A 27,216-nucleotide genomic window follows, 5' to 3' on the forward strand; every position below is an offset into this window, starting at 1 on the left:
ACCTATATGGATTCACCATTGGTCATACCTTGGATACCTTGACTGGTAACGTATTTGGTGCCGTGAGACTCAGATATTTGCCACCACTAACACATTTATTCCTACCATCTTATTTTTTTTCTCTTTCTGATTGTTTCCCTTTTCTTTTTCTTTTGTTTTTGAAATGGAATCTTGCTCTGTCGCCCAGACTGGAGTGCAGTGGCACGATCTTGGCTCACTGGAAGCTCTGCTTCCCTGGTTCACGCCCTCTTCTCCTGCCTCAGCCTCCCCAGTAGCTGGGACTACAGACGCCTGCCACCACACCCGGCTAATTTTTTGTATTTTTTAGTAGAGACAGGGTTTCACCATGTTAGCCAGGATGGTCTCGATCTCCTGACCTCGTGATCTGCCCACCTCAGCCTCCCGAAGTGCTGGGATTACAGGCGTGAGCCACTGCGCGTGGCCGATTGTTTCCCTCTTCTGAGTTTCTTTTTCCACTTCTTTTTTGTTTTCCCTTGGGTTCAGGTTTGTTGTTTTTTTTTTGTTTTCCTATTATTCCATTTTTTCCTCCACTAGTTTGGAAGTTGCAACCCACTCTATTTCTTTCGTGATAATACAGAAATTCTTAAATGCTTAGTTAATTTATCAAAATCTAACTCCAATTCACTCCCTTACAAAGTCTATGCTACCATGGTTGTATAGTTTAGTTGTATCTTAATTTTCTTTGCTATCAAAAGACAATATTGTCATTGTTTTATACAGTCAATGTGTTTTTAGATTTACCTACATATTTATCTCTTTTTTGGCTCAGTTATCTTCTTACATCTCAGACTTTCTATCTGGTGTCACAGATGGCTTTAGAGATCCCAGGATTATTGTCATTCTTGTTAATTGAAAAACCAAATCTCTAAAATATTTTAAAGAGGCTTATTCTGAGCCAATAGGAGTGACCACAGCCCGGTAGTTGGGTTGCAGTTTAATTTTATATATTTTAGGGAGACAGAAATTGTAGGTAAAATCATAAGTCAATACATGGAAGGTGTACCTTGGTTCATCCTAAAGAGGTGGGATATCTTGTGAGGTGGTGGCTTACAGGTCATAGGTGGATTCAAAGATTTTCTGATTGGCTACTGATTGAAAGAGTTAAGCTTTGTATAAATACTTGATGTCAGTAGAGTAGAAAGAAACGCTTGAGTCAAGATAAGGGAGTTGTGGAGGTCAAAGCCCTTATTATGTAGATAAAGCCTCATAGGTAGTAGCCCTCAGAGAGAATAAGTGGTATGTCTCTTTTTAGACCATAAAAGTGTCAGACTCCCAGCTAATCTCTCTCACAGCTGAGAAAGTCCTAGAAAGGGAAGGCCTGGCTGCATTAATGGAGATTCTCTACAGATGCAAATTTCCCCCACAACCGATGACTTTGCAGGGCCATTTCAAAATATGTCAAAGAAAAATATTTTGATTTCCTTCAGGGTCTTCTATCTATCATGTGATGCTGTGTCAGAGTCAGGTTGGAAAGGAAGCTGCTTTATGCTGGGATAATTTTAAAAACCTGTTTTCATGCCTATGATCCCAGCACTTTGGGAAGCCAAATGTGGGAGGATCACTTGAGTTCAGGAGTTTGATTCCATCCTGGCCAATATGGTGAAACCCCATCTCTACAAAAAATACAAAAATTACCTGGGTGTGGTGGCACATGCCTGTATTCCCAGCTATTCAGGAGGCTGAGGTGGGAGGATCACCTGAGCCCAGGAGGTCGCAGCTGCAGTGAGCTCACACTGCACCACAGCACTCCAGCCTCCAGAGTGAGACCCTGTTTCAAAATATAAAAATTTTTTAAAAACCCATTTAATGAGATTTTATGGTTTATAGGGTATGACTTAACCCCTGCCTTGCATGGCCTTAGGTCGTGTTTATAATCTGGTATCTTATTGCCACAAAGAGTCTGTTTTGTCAGATCTGTAATTTTACCTAAACACCAAAAGGGAGAGGGCATAATGAGGTGTGTCCGACCTCCCTTCCTGTTATGGCCAGGAATTCAGTTTTTCAGGTTTCCCTGGGATCCCTTTGGCCAGGGGTCTATTCATTTGGTTGTGGGGCTCAGGATTTCATTTTTGGTTTATATTCTCCTAATGGACTTCCTCCCTTTAGCAAGTGCTAGTCTTTTTGTCTTATCCCTTGAGTCTCTTGAGTTCACAACTAATACTAAAATTTGCTCACCACCGGTTCCTAAGTTAAAATTTAGCTTCAGTGCTCTGTTTATCTTTTCAAGTTTCTACTTATATTTTGGTCTGCATATTCCTTGCTTTCTTGCCAATTTATTGCATTGTATTAAAGATTTTAAAATATTTTATCTATCATTTAAAATTATTTTTAGAAAAATTGCCTATCAGATTATGAAAACAACCATAAGTCAAGAAATAAAAATCCATAAGTAAATTTTTAAATGATCTTTTCGGCTGGGTGTCATGGCTCATGCCTGTAATCCCAGCATTTTGAGAGGTGGAGGCAGAAGGAAGCAAGAGTCCAAGACCAGCTTGGACAACGTATAGTGAAACCCTGCCTCTACAAAAAAAAAAAATAAAAATTAGCTAGGTGCAGTGGTGCGTGCCTATAGTCCCAGCTACTTGGAAGGCTGAGGCAGGAGGATCGCTTGAGCCCAGGAGTTCAGGGCTGCAGTAAACTATGATTGTGCCACTGCACAGCCTAGGCCACAGAGCAGGATCCTGTCTCTAAGAAAATTTTTAAAAAAATTTTTTTTTGGCCGGGCGCGGTGGCTCACGCTTATAATCCCAGCACTTTGGGAGGCCGAGGCGGGTGGATCACGAGGTCAGGAGATCAAGACCACGGTGAAACCCCGTCTCTACTAAAAATACAAAAAAATTAGCCGGGCGTGGTGGCGGGCGCCTGTAGTCCCAGCTACTCGGAGAGGCTGAGGCAGGAGAATGGCGTGAACCCGGGAGGCGGAGCTTGCAGTGAGCCGAGATTGCGCCACTGCACTCCAGCCTGGGCGACAGAGCAAGACTCTGTCTCAAAAAAAAAAAAAAAAAAAAAAAAAAAAAAAAAAAAAAAAAAAAAAAATTTTTTTTTAAATGATCTTTTTGTTATAAATAAAGTTTTGGTGCCGCAAAAGAAATAGCACTCAAATATAAAATTGTATTTTTCTCAGCAAGGCAAGTTACTTCTATAGAAGGGTGCACCCTTACAGATGGAGCAATGGTGAGCTCACACTCGGACAAGGCAGGGGAAGGGGTTCTTATCCCTGACTCACGTGGCCCCTGCTGCTGCGTCTTTCCCCTATTGGCTAGGGTTAGACCGCACAGGCTAAACTAATTCTGATTGGCTCATTTAAAGAGAGTGACAGAGTGAGTGGTTTGGTGGGAAAAATGGTTATGCAGGGTGGAGAATGAGTCAGGGCGGAGCAGGTAGCACGTAATTGGAATGAGTCAGGGTGGAGCAGTAATCGAAAAAGGTTGCTTCATGAGGAAGTTAAGTTTAAAAGTAGAAGGCAAAGAATTAAACATACTGACATATTGATTGATTCTTTAAAATGAAATTTAGAACTCTTATCTAACATTTTGGTTGGAATTCTTTCATAGGATTTTTGATGATCTTAAATCATCATTTTCCAAAATGTATTCTACAACTGCTTTCTTTTAAAATACTCAGTGAAACTAGGTTTACAAATGCTGTATACCGAATTCCCTTCATAGAGTCACAGTTTAAAATCCTGCAAAATCCTGTTTTTTAAAAAAAAAAAAAGAAAGAAAAGGAAAACCTTGTTTAATTTTGTTTACCCACCATTTCCCCAGTTCCCCCCAAGTAACAGCTATCAGTACTCTACAGAGCTAGCAGAATAGTTTAAAGAGCTCTCCCCACTCATCCTCCCCTCGCCATAAAAATAGGAAGTCCTGAGTCTTCCTTGCAGAACCAAGCTTCTTTTTCCCCATATGTTATATCTGATGATATCATCAGGGATCTTGCTGTTTAATATAAATTCTAGATATTTGCTTTTTATGATGTTTTCAGGGTCTAACCCTGCCTTAGAAATGGGGACCATATTGACTACCAGACATATCTCAGAGTCCTCAGTCTACTAGTGATCTTTCTTTTTCCTCTCTCTCCTCCACTGGAGTTTCCCTTTTAGTGTACTTGGGACCCTTCTAATTCTCAAGAATCAAAGGATTGGATAAAATCTCACCATTCATCTAGTTGAGCCCTATTGAGATTCATTAAACAATAAACTTAGATGTAATAACTCTTCAAGTGGCTTTTTTTTTTTTTTTTTTTGACATTGTCTCTCTGTGTCACCCAGGCTGGGGTGTCATGGCGTGATCATAGTTTGCTGCAACCTCAAACTCCCAAGCTCAAGCAGTCCTCCCATCTCAGCCTCCCAAGTAGCTGGGACTACATGCGTGCACCATCATACCTGGCCAATTTTTTATTTTTTTTATTTCTTGTAGAAGCAGAGTCACCCTATATTGCCCAGGCTGATCTTAAACTCCTGGGCTCAAGCAATCCTCCTGCCTTGGCTTCCCAAAGTGCTCAGATTATAAGCATGAACCACCACACCCAGCCCAAGTGACTATTTTATTGCTCTCCTTTTCAACCTTGAAGATTTATAGTCAGGGCCTTTTGTTTTATTCTACTCACCTGTTCTCTAATAATTTCAGAAGTCACCAGTGACCTCTTATATTCATCAGTTTCTCATGTTTTTGTTTTTGTTTTTTTTTTAATCTTTATTTTACTAAACTTCCTCTAAAGCATGTAACACTGTTGGTCATTTCCTCTTAACATCTATGATACCATTCTCGCCAGTTCCTCTTCCCCATCTTGATTTTCCTCTCTGCCTTTATATAAATACATATCTTTCCCAAGTTTCTGTCCGTAGCTCCTTTTTCTCATTATTCTCCTTACGTTTATTCCTTTGTTTATTCACTTATTCATTTCTCCAATAAATATTTATTCAATAGGATGAATTAGTTAAAATATTATTTTTAGCATAATATAGGAAGCTTGAGCCTATCTTTTACTTTTTTATTTTTAACTGGGTCACAGAATGTGAGCCATATGAGAATGACTTCTTACTGCTGAGATTTATCTTATAATCCTTTTTTTTAAAGACAGATCTCACTCCGTTGCCCAGGCTGGAGTGCAATGGCACCATCTCAGTTCACTGCAACCTCTGCCTCCCAGGTTCAAGCGATTCTCCTGCCTCAGCCTCCTGAGTAGCTGGGACTACAGACACAGGCCACCGTGCCCGGCTAATTTTTGTATTTTTTGTAAAGACAGGGTTTCACCATGTTGCCCAGGCTGGTCTTGAACTCCTGAGCTCAGGTGATCCACCCGCCTCTGCCTCCTAAAGTGCTGGGATTACAGGCGTGAACCACCGTGCCCAGCCTTATAATCCATTATTGTTTCAGTAGTCATTGCAATAGAACATGCAGTAAATTCTAAACTGTTTTTCAGAATTGACAATACATGAAATTCAATTGAAAACTCTTTTAGCTGATCCTAGTACCAAAAGCACTCAGGCTAGAAAGACTAGCTTTAGACTAGATGGCCAATTCTAGGCTAAGCTCTTGAAAGAAAGTTTCTTCCTTTTTCCTCAGGGCAGTACTACACCCTCCCCATCCACAGCAGTAGTTTGAAATAGGCAAAGATTATCTTTGCCTATTTCGCTTCTGACTCTTCCTCACTTCTGACTTTCCCTTCTGACTCTTCCTCCTGTTTTCTAGAGTGCTTGTCCCAGGCACTAGTGCACTTAGGCAGCTCTAAGCCTTCTGCTGCTCTCCTGGTCAGGTCTATTCTCACCACCCTCACACTCTAAAATTAGTGCTGGAAGTTCAGACAATCCATATTTTCTACCTCATAAATTAAAGGAAAGCAAGTACAAAAGGCAGTGTCTAGAGGAAAAAACACCACACTGATAGGTAGATAAATCTAGATTCCAGTTGTGGCTCTGTGGCTGACATCTGTGCCTCTTTTCTCTAGTCTGGAAAGTGGAGGAATTGCACTGGAATAATTGATGTCTAAGGTCCCAGCTCTATGAGTTTAAAATCATTTCATGCAAACATATAACAGATGGATGAGGAGTTTTGATGGAGATGGCTACATTGTCTAAGGTCAGGGCTTTAATCACTATTCTTCACCCACTAGGGAAATCAATTGCAGCTTTTGCAGCCATTGTGGGCACTATTCTGGATTCTGGCCACATTGGACCCCACTGCTAGACAGAGGAAGGACTGGTTAATATAACTATATGAAAATATCTATCTGCCAGGCATGGTGGTTCATGCCTGTGATCCCAGCACTTTGGGAGGCTGAGGCAGGTGGATCACTTGAGGTCAGGAGTTAAACCCCGTCTCTACTAAAAATATAAAAATTAGCCAAGTGTGGTGGTATGTGCCTATAATCCCAGCTACTCGGGAGGCTGAAGCACGAGAATCGCTTGAACCTGGGAAACCGAGGTTACAGTGAGCTGAGATCACGCCACTGCACTCCAACCCTGGGTGACAGAGCGAGACTCTGTCTCAAAAAAAAAAAAAAAAAAATTATCTAACATAATGTCCTCGAGGTTCATCCATGTGGTAGCATGTGTCAGAATTTCTTTTTAAGGCTGAATATTCTATGCATCTATGTGTGTGCTTGTATACCACATTGTGTTTATTCACTTATCTGTCAACAGTAACCTGGGTCACTTTCACCTTTTGCCTATTGTGAATAATGCTTCTGTGAACATGAGTATACAAAAACCCGTTTGAGTTGTTGTTTTCCATTCTTTTGGGTATATGCCCAGAAGAAGAATAACCGTAATATACAGTAATTCTATATTTTTTTTTTTTTTTTTGCGTGTGTGGAATCGCTATACTGTTTTCCACAGTCACTGTGCCATTTTACCTTCCCACTGAGATTTCCTGACCTTTCTATTCATCAGCATTTCACTCAATGGGTTTTAGAATCAGTGATATATCTTGTCTGATCAATAGCAAGATCCTCCCCGCCACCCCCCTCGTTGTTTTTTTTTTTTTTTTTGAGATGGAGTCTCATTCTGTCATCCAGGCTGGAGTGCAGTGGTGGGATCTTGGCTCACCGCAACCTCCGCCTCCGGGGTTCAAGCGATTCTCCTGCCTCAGCCTCCTGAGTAGCTGGGATTACAGGCACCCGCCACCATGCCTGGCTACTGTTTGTATTTTTAGTAGAGACAGGGTTTCCCCATGTTGGCCAGGCTGGTCTCGAACTCCTGACCTCAGGTGATCTGCCTGCCTCGGCCTCCCAAAGTGCTGGGATTACAGGCATGAGCCACCGCGCCCAGCCTGCAAGATAACCCTTTTTGTATAACAATAAGAAAGAAAAAAATACCTCCAGTCAATTATAAGATGATCCCAATCTCAGAAATGTTAAAATGTGCAAAAAAACGTATCTTAGACTCAATGGAATACAGTTGGTAAATATACTAAAACTCCCTCCAAAAAAAAATTTGTGTAAGTTACACAACTTTTAACACAGTCTTTGTAGAGCAGGAAAGTAAAGGTGGCTACTCAGCAATAATGTATGAAAATACCTTTCTCAAATGTACTTTTACCTTATTTATAAAAGAATGTGCTTCACACACAGTTTTTTCCCCAAAAACTTACCTAGCTATGCCTTAATGGCAATTTGGAATAAAAGTACAAACCCCTCTGTCAGGTCCTCTGCAAAATAAAAATAAAAAGGTAAAAACCCCATAGGACAGTAAACAGTGTATCCCAGATGTTAGTTCCCATGTATTTGTGATTTCTGGTAAATATCCTAATGTTCTTTTGTCTCTGTTTTGCTTAAAGGATTGTTCAAGTTTAGAAGAATACAACATTGCCGCAGCATTACTCCCTTTGACCAGTGCTTTCTATAGGGTAAGTTTCATTGGTCCATATATAAGCTTGTTATGATTTACATAAATGTATTCAGTTTGATTTATTATGGAACTACATGAATCCTGTCCTCTTAGTAGTATGCCTAAGATATATCTGTGGTTATATTTATTATAACATTTATTGCATGCTTTGTGTAGGAAATTTAATATAGAACACTAAATCATCTCCTAAAATAGCACCCACACCCATTACATCCTTTTCCTTAATTTTCTTTATAGTACTTTATGACAACTGAATTTATGTTACATATTGGTTTGTTTACATGTTTTGTCCCCATCACAGAAAGTAAATTTTATGAGGCTGGGATATTGTCTGTCCTCTTTACTGCTATGTCCCAGGGCCACTCAGTAAATATTTATTGAATAAATGACATTGAAGCCAGAAATTAGAGTTTAACTTTACTGGTAATTTCTGCGAACCTTCTGAGAATTTTCTGGAATGTTCAAAGTGATTTTTTTTAAATTCTGTCACTTACTACAGTTACATCTATGCTTTTTCATAAATAGATTCATTCTTATGGCAGACAAAAACCAGCAAATTTATTTTCCCATGAAGGACTTGTAAAGAATTAGATAACAATGCATTTAATACATCCTTCTGAAATACACAATAATAAACAGTAAATCTGTGGTAGCAGCTGACTTACTATTCAGCCACATGCACAGTCAGCTTCAGGAAGCAATAAGTTAACAAGTTTGGTAACTGCCATATTGTTTATCTGTGTTAGCAGATTAATCATACATAGGTTTTAGTGGTGGGCTTAGATTTGATTTTTTGTGGTTGGCATGGTTCGTTGTTGGATGAGTTTGTTTTGGGTTGTTTGGGTTTAGGGATGAATCAGTCAAGGTCCAATCAGGAGCCAGAAACCACACCAGTAATTTGAACAGGGAAATTTTATTTTATTTTTATTTTTATTTATTTATTTATTTATTGAGACAGAGTTTTAGCTCTTGTTGCCCAGGCTAGAGTGCAGTGGCTCAATCTCAGCTCATTGCAACCTCCTCCTCCCATGTTCAAGTGATTCTCCTGCCTTAGTTGCCCAAGTGGCTGGGGTTATAGGCATGCGCCACCACACTTGGCTGATTTTTTGTATTTTTAGTAGAAATGGGATTTTACCATGTTGGTCAGGCTGGTCTCAAACTCCTGACCTCAGGTGATCCACCCACCTCAGCCTCCCAAAATAGGCCTGGCCTATTTTTACTTTTTTGAGGCAGTGTTTCACTCTGTTGCCCAGGCTGTAGTGCAGTGGCACAATCTTAGCTTCCTACAGCCTCTGCCTCCTGGGCTCAAGTGATCCTCCCATCTCAGCCTCCCAAGTAGCTGGAACTACAGGCACACACCACCACACCCAGCTAATTTTTTTTTTTTTTTTTTTTTTTTGAGACGGAGTCTCGCTCTGTCACCCAGGCTAGAGTGTAGTGGCACGATTTCAGCTCACTGCAACCTCCGCCTCCCGGGTCCAAGCAATTCTCCTATCTCAGCCTCCCGAGTAGGTGGGACTGCAGGCACGTGCCACCACACCCGGCTAATTTTCGTATTTTTAGTAGAGACGGGGTTTCACCATGTTGGCCAGAATGGTCTTGATCTCTTGACCGTGTGATGCACCTGCCTTGGCCTCCCAAAGTGCTGGGATTACAGGTGTGAACCACCGCGTCCAGCAGATTTTTTGTATTTTTTCATAGAGATGGAGTTTCACCATGTTGCCCAGGCTGGTCTCAAATTCCTAGACTCAAGCTGTCTGCCCACCTTGGCCTCCCAAAGTGCTGTGATTACAGGGATGAGCCACCACGCCTGACCAGAAATTTTAATATAAGGAGTTATGAAGTAGTAATAGGTTTTAACTACTAAGTAGTTAATAAGATTAACTACTAAGAAGTAAAGAGAATTCGTAAGAATACAGGAATAGAATATAAGGAGCAACTACTACCTCTATGGCTCAGGCATAGTACGTAACAAAGAAGCAAACTTGGAAGAGAGCCCCTTCCCAGATGTAGGCTGATTCAGATCATGTTGGAGAGGTGTTGTGGCCACTGGATGGCATAGAATTTCCACAGACCAGAACTGGCAAGCAGTAAACTGCCTGCTGGAGTGCTGGCAAGACTTGCTAGGAAGCCACCCCCTAGGATGGCCCTGAAACTTCTAGAGTGCCAGTGAAACTTGATAGGAAGCTACCACCTGGGGTACCGCTGAAACTTTATAGATAGCACTGCCACTGTGGTCCCACACACCACCATTAGGTGCCTACCACAGGAGCAAGAAGGAGAAAGTACACCAGAACTAGGAAGAGAATCCACTTTCTACTGCAGTGTTCCTTCTGCACCTTTACTGGCAAAGCTTAATATTCTGCATTTTGGCTAGGGAGAAATGTTTATAAGGGCAGTATCACAAAGCAAGACAGAGAAGGATAGATTTGGAAGAAAGAAGTACTACATTGATAACAGAGGGGTTAGGTAAGGTAGATCACACAGATTCTCGGATATTTTCTAAATCTTTACCTTTTGGAAAATTATTTCTAGTGCATATTAGATTTGTTAATTCAGGAAGTAGATGTAAGTTGCATTATCCTGGGCACAAATTGCAAATTAGCCATCCTCATACTGTCCAGCTAGTATAAACTCCTGGGTCTTGCCAGCATTTCTTCAGAGAATGGACTCAGCTGCTTGTCTTGTTTAAACTTACTTTTAAAATACTTTAAATAACATTATTAATTTTTTTCAATGGAACAAAAGTTTATTGAGTATCTCAATATAAAAAGCTACTATAACAGGCAACATCTGGGCAGAAACATTAATAAAACATTGTCATGGTCCCTAGGAACTTATATTAGTAGTCTAATAGTACAGATAATTTTTAAAAATCAAACTGGTCCACAATGCCACCAACCAGATGGACATTATCTAAAGTAAAATTTATATATATACCGGGTGCGGTGGCTCACGCCTGTAATCCCAAAACTCTGGGAGGCCGAGGTGGGCAGATCACCTGAGGTTGGGAGTTGAAGACCAGCCTGACCAACGTGGAGAATCCCCATCTCTACTAAAAATACGAAATTAGCCGGGCATGGTGGCGTATGCCTGTAATCCCAGCTACTTGAGAGGCTGTGGCAGGAGAATTGCTTGAACCTTGGAGGCAGAGGTTGCCATGAACCGAGAGCGTGCCACTGTACTCTAGCCTGGGCAACAAGAGCAAAACTCGATCTAAAAAAAAAAAAAATTATATATATATATTCGAGATAGTACAGAAAGGAACAAAATGCAAAGTAAAAGTTCCCTTTTCCACCTTCACTCCATTTCCTCTGAACCATTGGTTTCCTTCCTGGGGAAAAGGAGTGGGAATGAGGGTGAGGGGCCAGGGAAGAGTCACGCATTACTGCCAGCACATGCAGATAAAAATTTTCTTTTTTTGGTGGTGGATCACTTGAGGTCAGGAGTTCGAGACCAGCCTGGCCAACATGGTGAAACCCCATCTCTGCTAAAAATACAAAAATTAGCCAGCCATGGTGGAGTGCGCCTATAGTCCCAGCTACTCAGGAGGCTGAGGAAGGAGAATCACTTAAACTCAGGAGGCAGAGGCTGCAGTGAGCCGAGATCACGCCACTGCACTCCAGCCTGGGTGACAGAGCAAGACTATGTCTCAAAATAAAAATAAAAATAATTTTTTAAAAAAGTATCTTTTTTAACAAAAACAATCAAACCATTTACACTATTTTCACACCTTGATTTTTTCAGTTAGTAATACATCTTGGTCATCCTTTCATAATAGCACATATACCTAATTATTTTTAATTACTCCATTTATATTTTTAATGAAAAGATGGTGTGTATGTACCTACTATTCTCATATGAGCAGGATATTTCGTTAGCCCAGATGAAAGGTTATGTTTATCTTTTAGAGTTTTATTTAGTGTCAGAGTGTTCAAGATTTCCCACTTGTAACATCGCCTGTCTTAGATCCTTTGGAATTTGTCATGCGACAGCCACCACAAATTATTTTTTCCCCTAGATTGTAAGCCTACAGTTCCTTCTTACTTCTTTCCACTTTTACTAAGTAACATGTAATTCATTAACTCTTATGGAAGCCTTCTTTGAAGGTGGTACCTTAACAGCCAGGTTTAAATTCTTAGGATTACTTTTACTGTGAAAAATAATGTAATCTTTTATACTTATGTTTGTTGTTTATATGGTACTTGCATTTTCGATTTCAATTTATTAGATATGCCAAGCCCTGTGCGTATATCTGTTTCAGAGTAATCACAGATTAGTAACACATAATCCCTTACCCTCAGGACACATACTAATGACCTGTCATATCCATTCATCAGCTGTTGACAATAGAGGAATCATTTCAAAGTTGATGAATAATAACATTGGGCTACTCATTGATTTACTTATGCCCTTTTCATTTAAAGATTATGTTTATTAAATTCAGAGCCAGAGTGTATACTGAGAATATGTAAAGCAGGGGTTCATGTCTGAAGGTTACTTTTTTAAAAGGAACATAATAAAACCCAATAGAGCAGAAATAGAACCACAATAGGATACTTTTGTGTTATTCCTTCCCAACAATAGCAGTGAGCAACAGTGAAAGTCATGGCCCCTTCACCACAAGCCACCATTTAACTTTTTTTTTTTTTTTTTTTGAGACGGAGTTTCACTGTTTTCGCCCAGGCTGGAGTGCAATGGCACGATCTCAGCTCACTGCAACCTCTGCCTCCTGGGTCAAGCAATTCTCCCGCCTCGGCCTTCCGAGTAGCCGGGATTACAGGTGCCCACCACCATGCCTGGCTAATTTTTGTATTTTTACTGTAGAGATGGGATTTCACCACGTTGGCCAGGCTGGTCTCGTCTCGAACTCCTGACCTCAGACGATCCACCTGTCTCGACCTCCCAAAGTGCTGGGATTACAGGTGTGAGCCACCACACCCGGCTGCCACCTTTAACTTAATGCCTTCTCTCCAGTGACCCATGCACCTCAGGGTCACCCTGTTGTAGTTCTTAATAACCAGGGTATTCCAGAGGGTTTCCTGGAATCTGTCAAAGTATGGCAAAGCCGTCCCATTACTTCTTTGAGGCACATCTGTTGGTTATTGATACTCAAAATGACTCCCAGGAGAGCTAACACTTTCTCCTTTAGTACCCATTATAGCCTATGTTTACCCTGGGAGGAAAAATAAATACCCTATTCACCTTAAGTGCAATCATCCTGAAGTGAAGCCTTTCCAGATTCTAAAGATCCCCCCACATGTAATTGGCATTTGAGGAAGTTTTATTGATTGAGTTAGGTCTTACTTCAGAATAAGAGCATTATTCAAACACTCATTCTCAGGAGAAACATATTTTTTCTTCAAAATTCTCCATTCAACATGTAAAAATTTATTTTCTAGTATCTGGCCATTCAAAAGATTTGTTTGAAGAAGATTATTGAAGTATAATTTATATATCATAAAATTCACCCATTTTAAGTGTGTATATTAGTAATTTTAGTGTTTTACAGAGTGGTAAAACCATCACCGCAGTCTAATTTTAGAACATTTCTCAAAAACAAAAATAAGTAAGTAAATAAATAAATAGGCCAGGAGTGATGGTTCATGCCTGTAGTCCCAGCACTTCGGGAGGCCGAGGCAGTTGGATCACCTGAGGTCAGGGGTTCGAGTCCAGCCTGGCCAACATAGTGAAACCTCTGTCTCTACTAAAAATACAAAAATTAGGTGGGCATGGTGGCACACTCATGTAGTCCCAGCTACTTGGGAGGCCGAGACAGAATAATCTGTTGAACCTGGGAGTTGGAGGTTGCAGTGAACCGAGATTACGCCATTGCATTCCAGCCTGGGTGACAAAGTGAGACTCTGTCTCAAAAATAAAAAATAGAAATAAATAAATAGGTAGAACATTTCTGTCACCCCAAAAAGAAACCTTATGCCCATTCTCAGTCACTCCCCATCCCCAGGCAACCACAAATCTGCTTTCTGTCTCTATAAATTTGTCTTCTCTAGACATTTTATTTAAGGGGAATCATATAATATATGCTCTTTTGTGTGTTGCTTTTCTCACTGAGCATAAAGGTTTTGAGGCTCACCCATGTTGTTAGAAGATTTCGTTAAGACTGCTAATTATTAAGAATTTTCCACACCTGGAGTGCTTAGGTAACCTGTATTATTTCAAAATGTGTCTAATTCAGTATATAATATACAATTGAACTAATTCTCTTATAAATATATTAGGAAAAAATGTGAGATGTACAACATGACTCCTCAGTTTAAAGAAATATAAATTTACATTTCTACCTGATTTTATAGTTATTTAATTTCTTTATTGCTGAATTTTAACTTTAGCTTATACATTCCACATAAAGACCCACTAGTTTATCTGGCTGTAAATAAAATTTTTAGACCTAGTTATTATTTCCATTTCAAAATACGAAAGCCCATTGCAAGTAAATTCAGGGTAGAGTAATAGGAAAGTCTACCTGGAAAAAGTAATCTGTGTCATTTGTATGAATCTAACTTACCTAATCAGAGAAGCAGTTAGAAAAGTCATTTGTGTCATTTGTGTAAATCTGACCTAATCAGTTAGTGACATTAGTGTAGAGAGTCACAGCATTTCCTGAGCTAGCTAAGTGGTGACCTTCCTGCCACCATCAGACTCTAGGTATTCCCCCAGCCAATACCCTCTAACATGAGTAAAGTAAAATCTGTGTTTTTCGTGTCAAAGCCTGGTGTTTCTTATGTAAGTCCATTTACCTAACAGAACACGGTAAAGAATGGGAGTCCAGAGGCAGGTGACAGGAATAATAAAGAGAGCTAATATTTACTGAACTTTTACTATATACAAGATGCTACGTTTGACTTGCAGTACCTAATCTAACCCAGTGAAATTTTATTCCATTTTAAGGTGAAGGAAATGTGGCTTGGAAAGAATCTATACTACCTAGCTAGTAAATGTCAAAACAGGACTCACTGAATTCTGTCTGATTTCAAACCTCATGTTCTTTAACTATAATAGAGTTCTTCAAATGAGTTCCAATTTATGAAGCATACCTCTAGAAACTTTTTTTAAATCTTTTTGCTTAGAGATATTGAATTGGCATCACTCCTGCCCTCTAATTTCTTCAGCCGTTTTCACACATATAACCAGCAAGGATACTTCATTAAGTTTTGGCTTAGAGGGGGCAGAGTCAAGATGTTATGGTTTAATTAATCGTTACATAGTATTATTTATAAGTTTCAAATATTCATATATTTCTCTCTTTTTTTTTTTTTTTTTTTTTGAGATGGGTTTTTGGCTCTGTCGCCTAAGCTGGAGTACAGTGATGCCATCTTGGCTCACTGCAACCTCCGCCTCCTGGGCTTAAGCAATCCTCCCACCTCAGCCTCCTCAGTAGCAGGACTGCAAGCATGCACCACCACACACAGCTAATTAAAAAAAATTTTTTTCTTTTGTAGAGATGACATCTCACTATATTGCCCAGGCTGGTCTCAAACTCCTGGGCTCAAGTGATCCTCCCCCTTGGCTTCCCAAAGTGTTGGGATTATAGGCGTGAGCCACCATGCCTGGCCATTTTCACATATTTCTAATAGGAAACGTAGTTTTCAAAATTACACTAAATACACTTTTGTATTTCACTGATAGTTCAGAAGTTCCTTGAATACTGGCTTTGCCTTAGTGATTAATATGGATCCTGATTGTCCTACTATAGATATGAGAGTTTGTAGGTAATTCTGATGGAATACAAATATGCCAACTTTCATAGTATTGAGATTGTGGCTAGAAGAAAAATCTTACAGAAATATAAAAAATAGATATTTCATAAGTCATCACTTTTAATTGGTAAATGATAAGAGGTCTCAAAAATTTACAAAATAGGAAAAGAATTCTGTTTTTTTTTTTCAAACTTCATGATCTGGATACATCGCATTTCCTACAATAGATCTCAAGGGATTATATTTTTGATCACAAAAAAAAAAAGACGGGAGGGAGTGGGTGATGAAGGGTCTTTTTTCATCGTTTTTTCTGCTGTAAACCAAATATTAATCTTAAAAATAAATTAGCAGAAAAATGTTTGAGAGTGAAGACAAGCATCAGTGCTGGCTGAATCCAAATTTAGCCTGGAAAAGATGTGAATGTGTTTATTACAGCACATCTTTCCAGCACAGCAGAATTTTAGAATGGTCAGAGAATTAATGTCTTGCTTTTATTTCCTCCCTTCATTTTCTTCTTGTTCTTTAAGACAGTTTAGCATTCCTCCTCCTCCTCTTCCCTTTCAGCACAACTTCTCCTTGCTTCTCCCACTTTTCCTTTCTCGTTTTGAAAGACTGTTCCTTTATCCTACGGCTCCTGAAAAACTTCTGCTTCTGAGAAACTGTGAATTATTATAATTAGTTTAGAACTAATGTTCTTTATTAAGATTAGTTTATATATACTATTTAAACTAGTGATAGAAGGAAACTGGGGCAATTTACTCAGAAGCTCTAGAACACTTATTGTGTTTTTCAGTGAATAATTAACAGTATTTTTAATCTTATTAAATTTATTTTTGTAATAATTACTAATTTTTAATTTTATGAAATATTTTTCTGAACTTGTCAACTTTTTTTGTATGATGATTAACTTTTTTCATGTGATGGACAATTTTTTTTAATATGATGAAAAAAAGGTTTGGACCCTTTTGTTCATTCTTCAGAAAAATGAGGCAGCCTACTAAGACTATTTCTTTCTCTACTCCAAAAGAAATATAGTACAGTTCAGTAGACACTGAAGTCCTATGCTACCACGTCCTGAGTATTAGGACTACAAAAGCCAACAAGTCAAAATCTCCAGCCTTAAACGCACATGCGTACAGAGAAGATAGATTAGTCAAACAAATTATAGCATGTGTATTCTAAAACAGATACAATCTAAGTACTGTAAGAATACATTAGTTCCTGGTGACCCGAGGAACACCCCCCAAAAATTGTAACATGTGTGCCCATGAATGATAAATGAGCATTTATCTTGCAAGTGGGAATGAGATAAAGAGTGGGTGAAGTATGAGATGACATAAATATTACAGGCAAAAAAAAGAAACACGTGAATCACTTACTGGGAATTGTGACTGGAAATGGAGGCAGAAGGAACAGGATGGTGCTACTGCACTCCAGAGCGAGACTCCGTCTCAAAAAAAAAAAAAAAAAAAAGGCAGAAATCCACTTTTTAAAGATTTCCTAATTATTAATAATAAAACTAAAACCAAAAGAACTACAGGCTACCCGTAGCTTGGAATTCTATGTGGATCTGTCCAGAAAATAAGGAAAATTGCAGAATTTTAACTTGAAAGGTAGGTCCAGCAAAAAATATAAATACAAGAGGCTTCTACAGAGAGATGATTACAGAACTCTGTTGGAAGAAGAGAAAAGAAAAAGCAATAGAGGTCAGAAACATGGAAAAAAAATCTATGGAATAACAAAATGAAGGAAAGCTAAAGAATGAGACAGCACAGGAGAATCATGTGAAGATGAGGTGAAGTTGCAGTATTTCTACTTTGGAATAGAAGTTAAAAGAAAGTTGCTAATTTGAGCAGTCTTTAGTAGGTTATGTAGTGCCATTAAAAATCAATTGATCATTTATTTTGCAAGAAAACAGTGAGAAAGGAAACATAATTATGACTGAGCCAGACTCTAATTTATTCTACAGTAGCGTGGAATTTGATTATTTCTGTTGGCCCCGCCAAGTACATTTTCTTTTTAGAAGATTGTAACACCTCCCTCAAACAGGTAAAGGGACCATGTGTTTGACAAAAGGAACAATGCCCTCTCTTCTAATTCTGAGACAGTAGGAGGTGAAGGCAAAGATCGTACTGAAGGGAGGAGGCATCCCATCTCCTAGAAAGTCATGCCAGAAGATTGGGGGGCAAGGCTACGGAGGTTGTCCTGTGTGGGTCTGTTTCAATTCTGTTTCTGCCTTGGAAACAATCATCCTGGACGCTTACAGGAGGATTCCAGGACCATCAACCTGACATACACATTTAAAAATAAAATTTTTACAACAGAATAACTTAATAAAAACATGAAAATTTTTATTGAAATTTTTCATCTTCCAGAAAAAAATGAATTTCTTCCAAAAGTATACCTCTTCTTACTTTGCTATCACCGTGTATAGAACATAATATAAAGTGTTTGTCCCCACTAAACCAAAAAAGGAACTAGCAAGCTTTAATGTCTACTGTGATTTTTCTCAGAACCAGTAAGATTATTGCTGTTTCTACCCACTGTCTTACGTCTTGTAAAACTTGAAGAAAAAAAGATTGTGAAGTATACAGACTTAGACTTGAAAGAGTTTTATTCGTGGGCAACGTGAGAGTTGGAAGAAAATATTAGACAATATGGATTTAAGTTTTTAATAATATTTTTAAATTTTCAAATAATACAATGAAGAGTTCGTCATGAGCCACTCAAGAGTATTGGCATCATGTTCAATAATGGGAAGTAATTACACTGGGTTTTTTTGGGGGGGGTGGGGGCGGGGTTTGTTTTTTGTTTTTTGGTGTTTTTTTTTTTTTTTGGAGGCAAAGTCTTACTCTGTCCCCCAGGCTGGAGTGCAGTGGTGCAATTCTTCTGCCTCAGCTTCCTGAGTAGCTGGGATTACAGGCGCCTACCACGACGCTCAGCTAATTTTTGTGGTTTTAGTAGAGACAGGGTTTTACCATGTTGGCCAGGCTAGTCTCGAACTCCTGACCTAAAGTGATCCATCCGCCTCAGTCTCCCAAAGTGCTGAGATTACAGGCGTGAGCCACCATGCCGGGCCGTAATTACACTATTTGAATGTCTAGGTCCCAAAAAGCTTTCTTTGGTTTATGGATTTACTGCCTTAGATTGTTTCCATGAAATGTTGAGAATGTATTTACACGATTGAATATTTAAGTTATTTTGTTAGGTTTTCCTTTCCCAGAATATTACTTGGAACAATTGGAGAAGAGTGGCTAATTTAGCCCAGAAAACACATGAGAGAGTCTAAGCAGAAAGTCAGAAATGGTACAAACTACAGTGCCTCCCGTAAGACTTGAGCAGATAGGGACTGTTCTGAGCCAAGGTTCTAGTCAGCTTGAGTATTTTGTGCACCCACAGCTCTGTGGCAAATGCTTGACTTCTCTTCCGCTGCGCTCCAAGAAAAGTGAAATTTGCAACCTTAGGATAAGGAGAAAGTACGCCACCAAAACTATAGCAGGAAAATGCGGTTAGAGTCAGCTTCCAATGGAGAAAAGCAGGGGGAAGGCTAATGCAGTATAGTAGGAATTCCTGATGCCAACCTGCTTTCCTTTTGTTTCTTTTGCATATATTGAACTTATATGTAAGATTTCGTTTTTAAAAGCTAAAACCACATTTTTTTTAAAAGTGGGAAAACCACTCCCATCTTTAAATGATCAGACTCAAAAACTAAAGGTCTGGATTATTGGCTCCTCATTCTTCATGTTGTGATATCTAGCATAGAGCATTTCACAAAAACAGTTTCTCGAATTGAATTGATGATCCAATATTCAATACAAGAGCCCAGGTCTCCTGATTGCAGATCTGTTATTGCTCAATATGGGCTCTAATCCTTTGACCTGGACCCATGACTCTTAACTCTGCTGCACCTTAGAATCACCTGGAGTGCTTTTAAAGACAACAGATGCAAAGCCCCCATCAAAGGGTAGTTGAAAACAAAATCCCTGGGGCTGAAGCCATCAGTGTCTTAAAAATTCCAGAAGTATTCAAGGGTCTCAGAATCCTAAGAGTCTATCATTCACTTCTGTGTAAATGCTGATGATGTCTAATACAGCTTAATGTCTTACTTCACCAGTAGACACTGGTTATAAAGATAGTACTCTCCAGGCTGGCATGGGGGAGTACTTGGAGATTCCAGCCTCCAAAAAATAACTTAGGGCCCCTTTTTTTCAGGTCTGTAAGTTGAGGGTTCTAAAAGCTTAATGAAAAATGAGGGATACTTATTTTTAATTTATTACACCTGTTGATTCAAATCAAAAGTATTTATTCAGGTCTTTCTTGTGTTAAGAACCCTTTGGTGGTCTAAATGAGGAACCTCAACATCGAAGACCTAGCCTCTGCCTTTGAGGAACTTGTGATTTATTATCATTGAGTTGAGGATAAGTAACTCATAAAATATGATAATAATGATGCTCAGCATTGACTGAACACTTCCTAGGTACCAGATACTATGCTAAGCACTTCACTAAGCACTTCACATACACACATGTGAGGACTTAATCCTCACAATCATAACCTTGAGAGTTAGTCTGATTTCAGAACCTATTCCCTTAACCATCAGTCAATCCATAGACTAGTGAGAGGTAATAAAATGGTTGTTCTGGGGGACAGAGCTGGAGGAGGCACCTGCAGTCCTCTGCTATGTCCTGGGTATAAATTTATTTTAATCAATTTAAAATAAAAAAAATACAAGGGTTGTTTTTAAGCCACTAAGTCTTGGCTGTTTTTTTTTTTTTTTCCACACAGCAATAGATGGTAGAAATACTGGTACATAGTAAGTGCTATTGACATCTTAGCTAATATTGCCATTATTATGTAGATCTTTGATGCCAGGTTGTAAAATCCAGATATGTGACCAATAGGGAGCCTTTTTGTGTGTGTGTGTGTTTGTTTGTTTTTTTGAGACAGAGTCTCGCTCTGTCGCCCAGACTGGAGTGCAGAGGCATGATCTCGGCTCACTGCAACCTCCGCTTCCTGAGTTCAAGCAATCCTCCTACCTCAGCTTCCCTAGTAGCTGGAATTACAGGAGTGTGCCACCACACCTGGCTAATTGTTGTATTTTTGGTAGAGACAGGTTTTACCATATTGCCCAGGCTAATAGGTAGCTATTTTAGGTGCTTGGGCAAGAGAAGCAATGTGAATTAAACAATATTTTATTAAGTTTGTAATGAAGTATGGCTTAAAAGAAATATTGATTAGTGCAAGAGAAGATATGGGTTTTTTTTTTTTTTTTTTTTTTTGAGACAGAGTCTGACTCTGTCACCCAGGCTGGAGTGCAGTACCGTGATCTCAGCTCACTGCAACCTCCAACCCCCGGGTACAAGTGATTCTCCTGCCTCAGCCTCCCAAGTAACTGGTATTATAGGCGCCTACCACCACACCCAGCTAATTTTTGTATTTTTAGTAGAGACGGGGTTTCACCATGTTAGCCAGGATGGTCTCGATCTCCTGACCTTGTGATCCACCCGCCTTGGCCTCCCAAAGTGCTGGGATTACAGGCATGAGCCACCACGCCTGGCCGAGAAGATATATTTAAGCACTGTATCAGAAGTTTCACAAAAACAGAACTGTATGGAAGTGCAAATCAGTGGTTCAACACTAAATTACATATTACAGATATCTGCTGAAGTTAGGCAATTGTATACCTTCTGTGATTTAAGATATTGTGTCGCCATTAACAATTATTCTTCCTCATGGTAACAATAAAAATTTTATTGGCTTCATCCTAATCTTGTGAATTTTGTAGGAAATTTTCTAAAAACAACAAAAGTACAAATGCAAAGTTTTCAAGGTTAAAAAATTATGAAGAGGTTTGTTTTCACTCAAGCAAGCCCTAGGATACATTTTCTGAAATGTTATCTGGCAACTGCTTGCATTTTTGCTGTCTTTCAAGTTAAGGTGACATTTGTATTGGTCTGGAATTTTTATCTCTTTACTAAGTAACTGATTTCCGAATTGCATGTTTAATAACTTGACTCATTATGTTGTGTAAAGATCTGTGGTGTTACAAGGAGAGCTGTGGAAAAACAACACATTTGTGCTTTATTGTTTTTCTTTTTTTATTTATTTATTTTTTTTTTTTTTTTTTTTTTTGAGACGGAGTCTTGCTCTTTCGCCCAGGCTGGAGTGCAGTGGCACAATCTCGGCTCACTGCAAGCTCCGCGTCCCGGGTTCACGCCATTCTCCTGCCTCAGCCTCTCCGAGTAGCTGGGACTACAGGCGCCCGCCACCACGCCCGGCTAATTTTTTGTATTTTTTAGTAGAGACGGGGTTTCACCGTGGTCTCGATCTCCTGACCTTGTGATCCGCCCGCCTCGGCCTCCCAAAGTGCTGGGATTACAAGCGTGAGCCACCGCGCCCGGCCTTGTTTTTCTTTTTTTAAACACAAGGTCTCACTCTGTCACCCAGGCTGAAGTGCAGTGGCACAACCATGGCTCACTGCAGCCTCAAACTCCTGGGCTCAAGGGATCGTCCCACCTCAGCCTCTTGAGTAGCTGGGACCACAGGTGTGCACCACCATGCCCAGCCTATTTCTTCTTCTTCTTTTTTTTAGAGATGGGGTTTTGCTATGCTGCCCAGGCTTTTATTGTTTTCCTTACAAAATCAACTTTATTTGTTTAATTGGGGGAGATGGGGAGTGTTGTAGAGGCTCTACTTGGCCAAAGCTAAAATCTGTTCTCTTTTCCATCCAAGAAGGCTAGCTGAAGCTGACATGACTTCTGGGAAGTGCCTTGCAGCTGACCTCTGGGCATGCTCCATGCCAAAGTGTTATCATGAGAAATCAGTCCAACAGGAGTTAGATTTGAATCCTCTAGAAGGATTAAGGCAGGGGAAAAGTATCTGGACAGTATCCCCTTATTTGGAATTAATAAACTAAATTTTTACAGCTTAACTCTCTCTGTAGTTAGGAGAGATGAGATGCGTGTAACAATTAACAGTTACTCATTCTTCCTAAAACAACTGTATTATCAGTTTCACTGGCTTCACCCCAGTGTTTTGAGCCTCATATGTGGTAGTACATTTTAGAATCACCATCCCAACCCCCAGCAGAGTGCTAAACACATCTTTGGAATTCTGAAAAATGTTCATGGTTATAATTTATCCTTAGGTACCAGTGCCATGCCAAGAGCTTTCTGTCCAAATACAATTCTTACTTTAATCATTCATTCGGTTCATTTAAATATTTTATCTGTCATCCTATTTTTGTTGTTGGACTTGAAGAAATGAGATTCTATATCCAAAAATGCCTTTTTATGCTATAAAAAGGCAAAGGAGCACTAGTGTCTCTGTGAGTGGCTTGTACATAACCTGACTCCAGATCTTTTTGTTAAGCACTTGCCAAAGTCTTCTGTAGGCAGTAAAAGGATTAAGGCATGCATTTCTGAGGCTGGATATAAATAAATTGTAAGTTTCCTTTTTCTTCTTCTTAAATTTGAAAATCATATTTTTTGTGATCCAAGCCATTGATTAAAATGCTGACGGGGCAGAATTTTGTAGCAGGCTACTAGACACCCCCTCCTAGGATAGCTGCAATCCATGCAGTCATTACACAAGGAAAATATGACAGGAAAAGTAATTTGAAATCAAATCACAGAATGTCTAGAATGTCATGTTAAGGAGTTTAGACTAATATTATTCTCTGGTCACTAAGGAGTACATAATACCTTACTCTTGAGTAGGGCAGTGACGTGATTGTTTCAGAAACAAACTAGAGCAGTGTAGAAGATAGGAAGATGAGAGGTTAGAGCAACAGAGGCCACTTAGTAGGCTAGTATAACAGACAAGTACTGATGAGGGTACTTAGAGATCCACACAGAGGTAGCGAAAGTTACAAACCAAGTCTACAGGGGCCAAACAAATAACACAAATGAGTTAGCAGGCCACATGAAGAGTACATGTCCCATCTAAGGGGCAGCCTCTGCTCAGCTTCAGCAGTTGTTGCCATACAGGGATGTAGGAACATTGCTACCACATCTTTAGGCTTTTCAAAAGAAGCGTGAAATTTAGATTGTATGTAAAACCTCTTCAGATTAAAATGTTGGCTTCATTTTTCAAAAATCCTAGACAGCCAAAACACATATGCAGCCAGATGTAGTTAATAACATGTGAGCTTCACAACCTCTAGCTTTTAGCTTCTGATTGTGAATTGTTGTTGTGTGGTATAGTAAGGAAAAGGCCTGAACTCTGGGGCCACAGAAAGATCTGGATTTGAATCTTGGCTCATCCTGAGATCTTTTTTTTTTTTTTTTGAGACGGAGTCTCACTCATTGTCCAGGCTGGAGTGCAGTAGCATGATCTCAGCTCACTGCAACCTCCGCATCCCAGGTTCAAGCTATTCTCTTGCCTCAGCCTCCTGAGTAGCTGGGAATACTGGTGCGCACCACCACACCCAGCTAATTTTTGTGTTTTTAGTGAAGACAGAGTTTTGCCACGTTGGCCAGGCCAGTCTTGAACTCCTGACCTCAAGTGATCCGCCCACCTTGGCCTCCCAAAGTGCTGGAATTACAGACACTAACCACCAAGCCTGGCCTCATCCTGAGTTCTGAAACAAATGTTTAACTGAACTTTTATTCTTCTACTCTAAAATGGTGATAACTAAAGGTGAAATTATTCATATAAAGCACCTAACATAGTGCCTGGCATATAGGAAGTGCACAACGAGTATTTGTTGAATGAAAGACAGAACATGAATTCAACTATAAATTGAATGTCTGCTTCACCAGTCACTGGATATACATTGACAAATAAAACAGACACAGTCCCTGTGCTCACCAAGCTTAGCCCAGGTCCTCCAGCTGGCAAATGGCAAAACCTATGATGATGCATGTCAGCATCCTCCACTTTTGGGGTTGGAAGTCACAGGGCATACTTGATTATGTTGGTTTTTAGTGGACTCTAATATTTTCATTTAGGGCAAGGACTTTGTAGCCTGAAGATAGGAATTAGAATACTTTTGGTAAGATACAGCCTAATAAAATAATTGAGAAAAGAATGAAAAATGCAAAACTCATGACTCGTGAATAACAAAAGCAACGATTTTAATAACTATGTGTCCCTAAAAAGAACTTTATGAATAGATTATTATTCTAGTTTAATTTTGCTTAGGTGGCACTGTTTCCTTTGTATTAGCCAGCATTGTTAGCATTTTTGAGAAGTCATAGATTTGATGGGGATTTGTGGAGGAGCTGCTGAATTACAGAAGAAATTATTATGGCAGAAAATCAATTATGTGGTGCTATAAATACTTGCTTCAGTAACTCAGCAAATTCCCTTTATGTCCAAAGTGCAAACATTTTGTACCTAACTCAAAAGGTCTGTTTTTAATTTCTGCAGCTTTGCAGTTGTTCCTCTTTGTCACTGATAGATTTTTACATGACAAGAGAGACATAAAGATAAAGAGGGGTCACTTTCAGAGGGAGTTTTAAGTGTTCGGGAGATGAAAGCATGGGATTAACCCTCAGTCATAGGCATGTTTCAGTACTGGTAGCAGGAGATTACCTGGAAGAAGTCAGAGAACCACCTGGAATGACTGTGGAGTTAGCTGGTTTTATTATACTCTTGGGTGACATTTCCAGCTAATAAAATTAGAATTAAAATTATAATCTTAGAAGCAAGCCTCTGGGAAATATGTAATTAACCTTTTGGAATTTAACAAGCATTGTGTATACCTCCAGTACCTATATTTAAGATGCTTTAACATAGCATTTGAATTGATGCCAAGATGTGCAAGACATGGTCTCTGCCCTCAAAGGCTATTAAGAGAGAGACTATATGTACACAGATTTTTTTTAATTATTTAGGTTTAATTCATAAAAACCCTAGAAGAAAACCTAGGCAATACCATTCAGGCCATAGGCATGGGCAAGGACTTCATGACCAAAACACCAAAAGCAATGACAACAAAAGCCAAAATAGACAAATGGGATCTAATTAAACTAAAGAGATTCTGCACAGCAAAAGAAACTACCACAGAGTGAATGGGCAACCTACAGAATGGGAGAAAATTTTTGCAATCTGCTCATCTGACAAAGGACTAATATCCAGAATCTACAAAGAACTTAAACAAATTTATGAGAAAAAAACAACCCTATCAAAAAATGTGCAAAGGATATGAACAGACACTTCTCAAAAGAAGACATTATGCAGCCAACAGACACATGAAAAAATGCTCATTATCATTGGTCATCAGAGAAATGCAAATCAAAGCCACAATGAGATACCATCTCACGCCAGTTAGAATGGCAGTCATTAAAAAGTCAGGAAACAACAGATGCTGGAGCGGATGTGGAGAAATAGGAACGCTTTTACACTGTTGGTGGGGGTGTAAATGAGTTCAACCATTGTGGAAGACAGTGTGGTGATTCCTCAAGGATCTAGAACTGGAAATACCATTTGACCCAGTCATCCCATTACTGGGTATATACCCAAAGGATTGTAAATCATGCTACTATAATAAACATGCACACGTATGTTTATTGTGGCACTATTCACAATAGCAAAGACTTGGAACCAACCCAAATGTCCATCAATGATAGATTGGATTAAGAAAATGTGGCACATAAACACCATGGAATACTGTGCAGCCATAAAAAAGGATGAGTTCATGTCATTTGCAGGGACATGGATGAAGCTGGAAACCATCATTCTCAGCAAACTATCACAAGAGCAGAAAACCAAACACTGCATGTTCTCACTCATAGGTGGGGATTGAACAGTGAAAACAGTTGGACACAGGGTGGGGAACATCACACACTGGGGCCTGTCGGGGAGTTGGGGGCTGGGGTAGGGATAGCATTAGGAGAAATACCTAATGTAAATGACGAGTTGATGGGTGCAGCAAACCAACATGGCACATGTATACCTGAGTAACAAACCTGCACATTGTGCACATGTACCCTAGAACTTAAAGTATAATTTTAAAAAATTATTTAAGTTTAATTAATGATTTAGTATTTAGTTTTTAAAACCTAATTGTTGGCATTTTAAAAATATTATCTCTTAATGAGCATACAAAAATAGGAACAACATAGGAACTTACTTCATATAATACATTTCCTTATAAAACGGTAGAGTATTATTTATTTTTTAAAAACTCTACCTTGATCATCTTTCTTGTCATAGAAATACTAATACTTTATATTGTTATTATGGCTGCTATTTTATCTTGTATCAAGCCTAAGAAAGGCTGTAGCATAGCATTTCAGCACATTCTAGAGCAAAAAATAGTCCTAAATGTAATACAAAATAGAATGAAATAATTGTTAAAGAAGTATAAACAAAGTTCTAGGCCAGGCATGGTGGCTCACGCCTGTAATCCTAGCACTTTGGGAGGCCAAGGTGGGTAGATTGCTCGAGGTCAGGAGTTTGAGAGCAGCCTGGCCAACATGGTGAAACCCTGTCTTTACTAACAGTACAAAATTTAGCTGGGGATGGTGGTGGGCGCCTGTAATCCCAGCTACTCAGGAGGCTGAGGCAGTAGAATTGCTTGAACCAAGGAGGCAGAGGTTGCAGTGAGCCAAGATCACCCCACTGCACTCTAGCCTGGGTAACAGAGCAAGACTCCATCTCAAAACAACAACAAAGTTCTAC

The 27,216-nt window shown here is 39.4% G+C and overlaps 1 protein-coding gene across 6 annotated transcripts in view; it reads left to right on the plus strand.

Annotated features, from left to right (window-relative positions):
* Positions 1 to 27,216, plus strand: part of SBF2 (SET binding factor 2) — a 546,228-nt gene that overhangs the window by 419,900 nt on the left and 99,112 nt on the right. For all 6 annotated transcript variants that reach the window (XM_055282428.2, XM_055282429.2, XM_055282430.2 and 3 more), the window contains one exon: positions 7,800 to 7,868. In XM_055282428.2, coding sequence (XP_055138403.1) covers positions 7,800 to 7,868 — 69 coding nt within the window. The remainder of the gene's footprint in view (positions 1 to 7,799; positions 7,869 to 27,216) is intronic.

This window comes from Symphalangus syndactylus, chromosome 6 (assembly GCF_028878055.3).
Source record: "Symphalangus syndactylus isolate Jambi chromosome 6, NHGRI_mSymSyn1-v2.1_pri, whole genome shotgun sequence".
In the NCBI taxonomy this organism is placed as follows: domain Eukaryota; kingdom Metazoa; phylum Chordata; class Mammalia; order Primates; family Hylobatidae; genus Symphalangus; species Symphalangus syndactylus.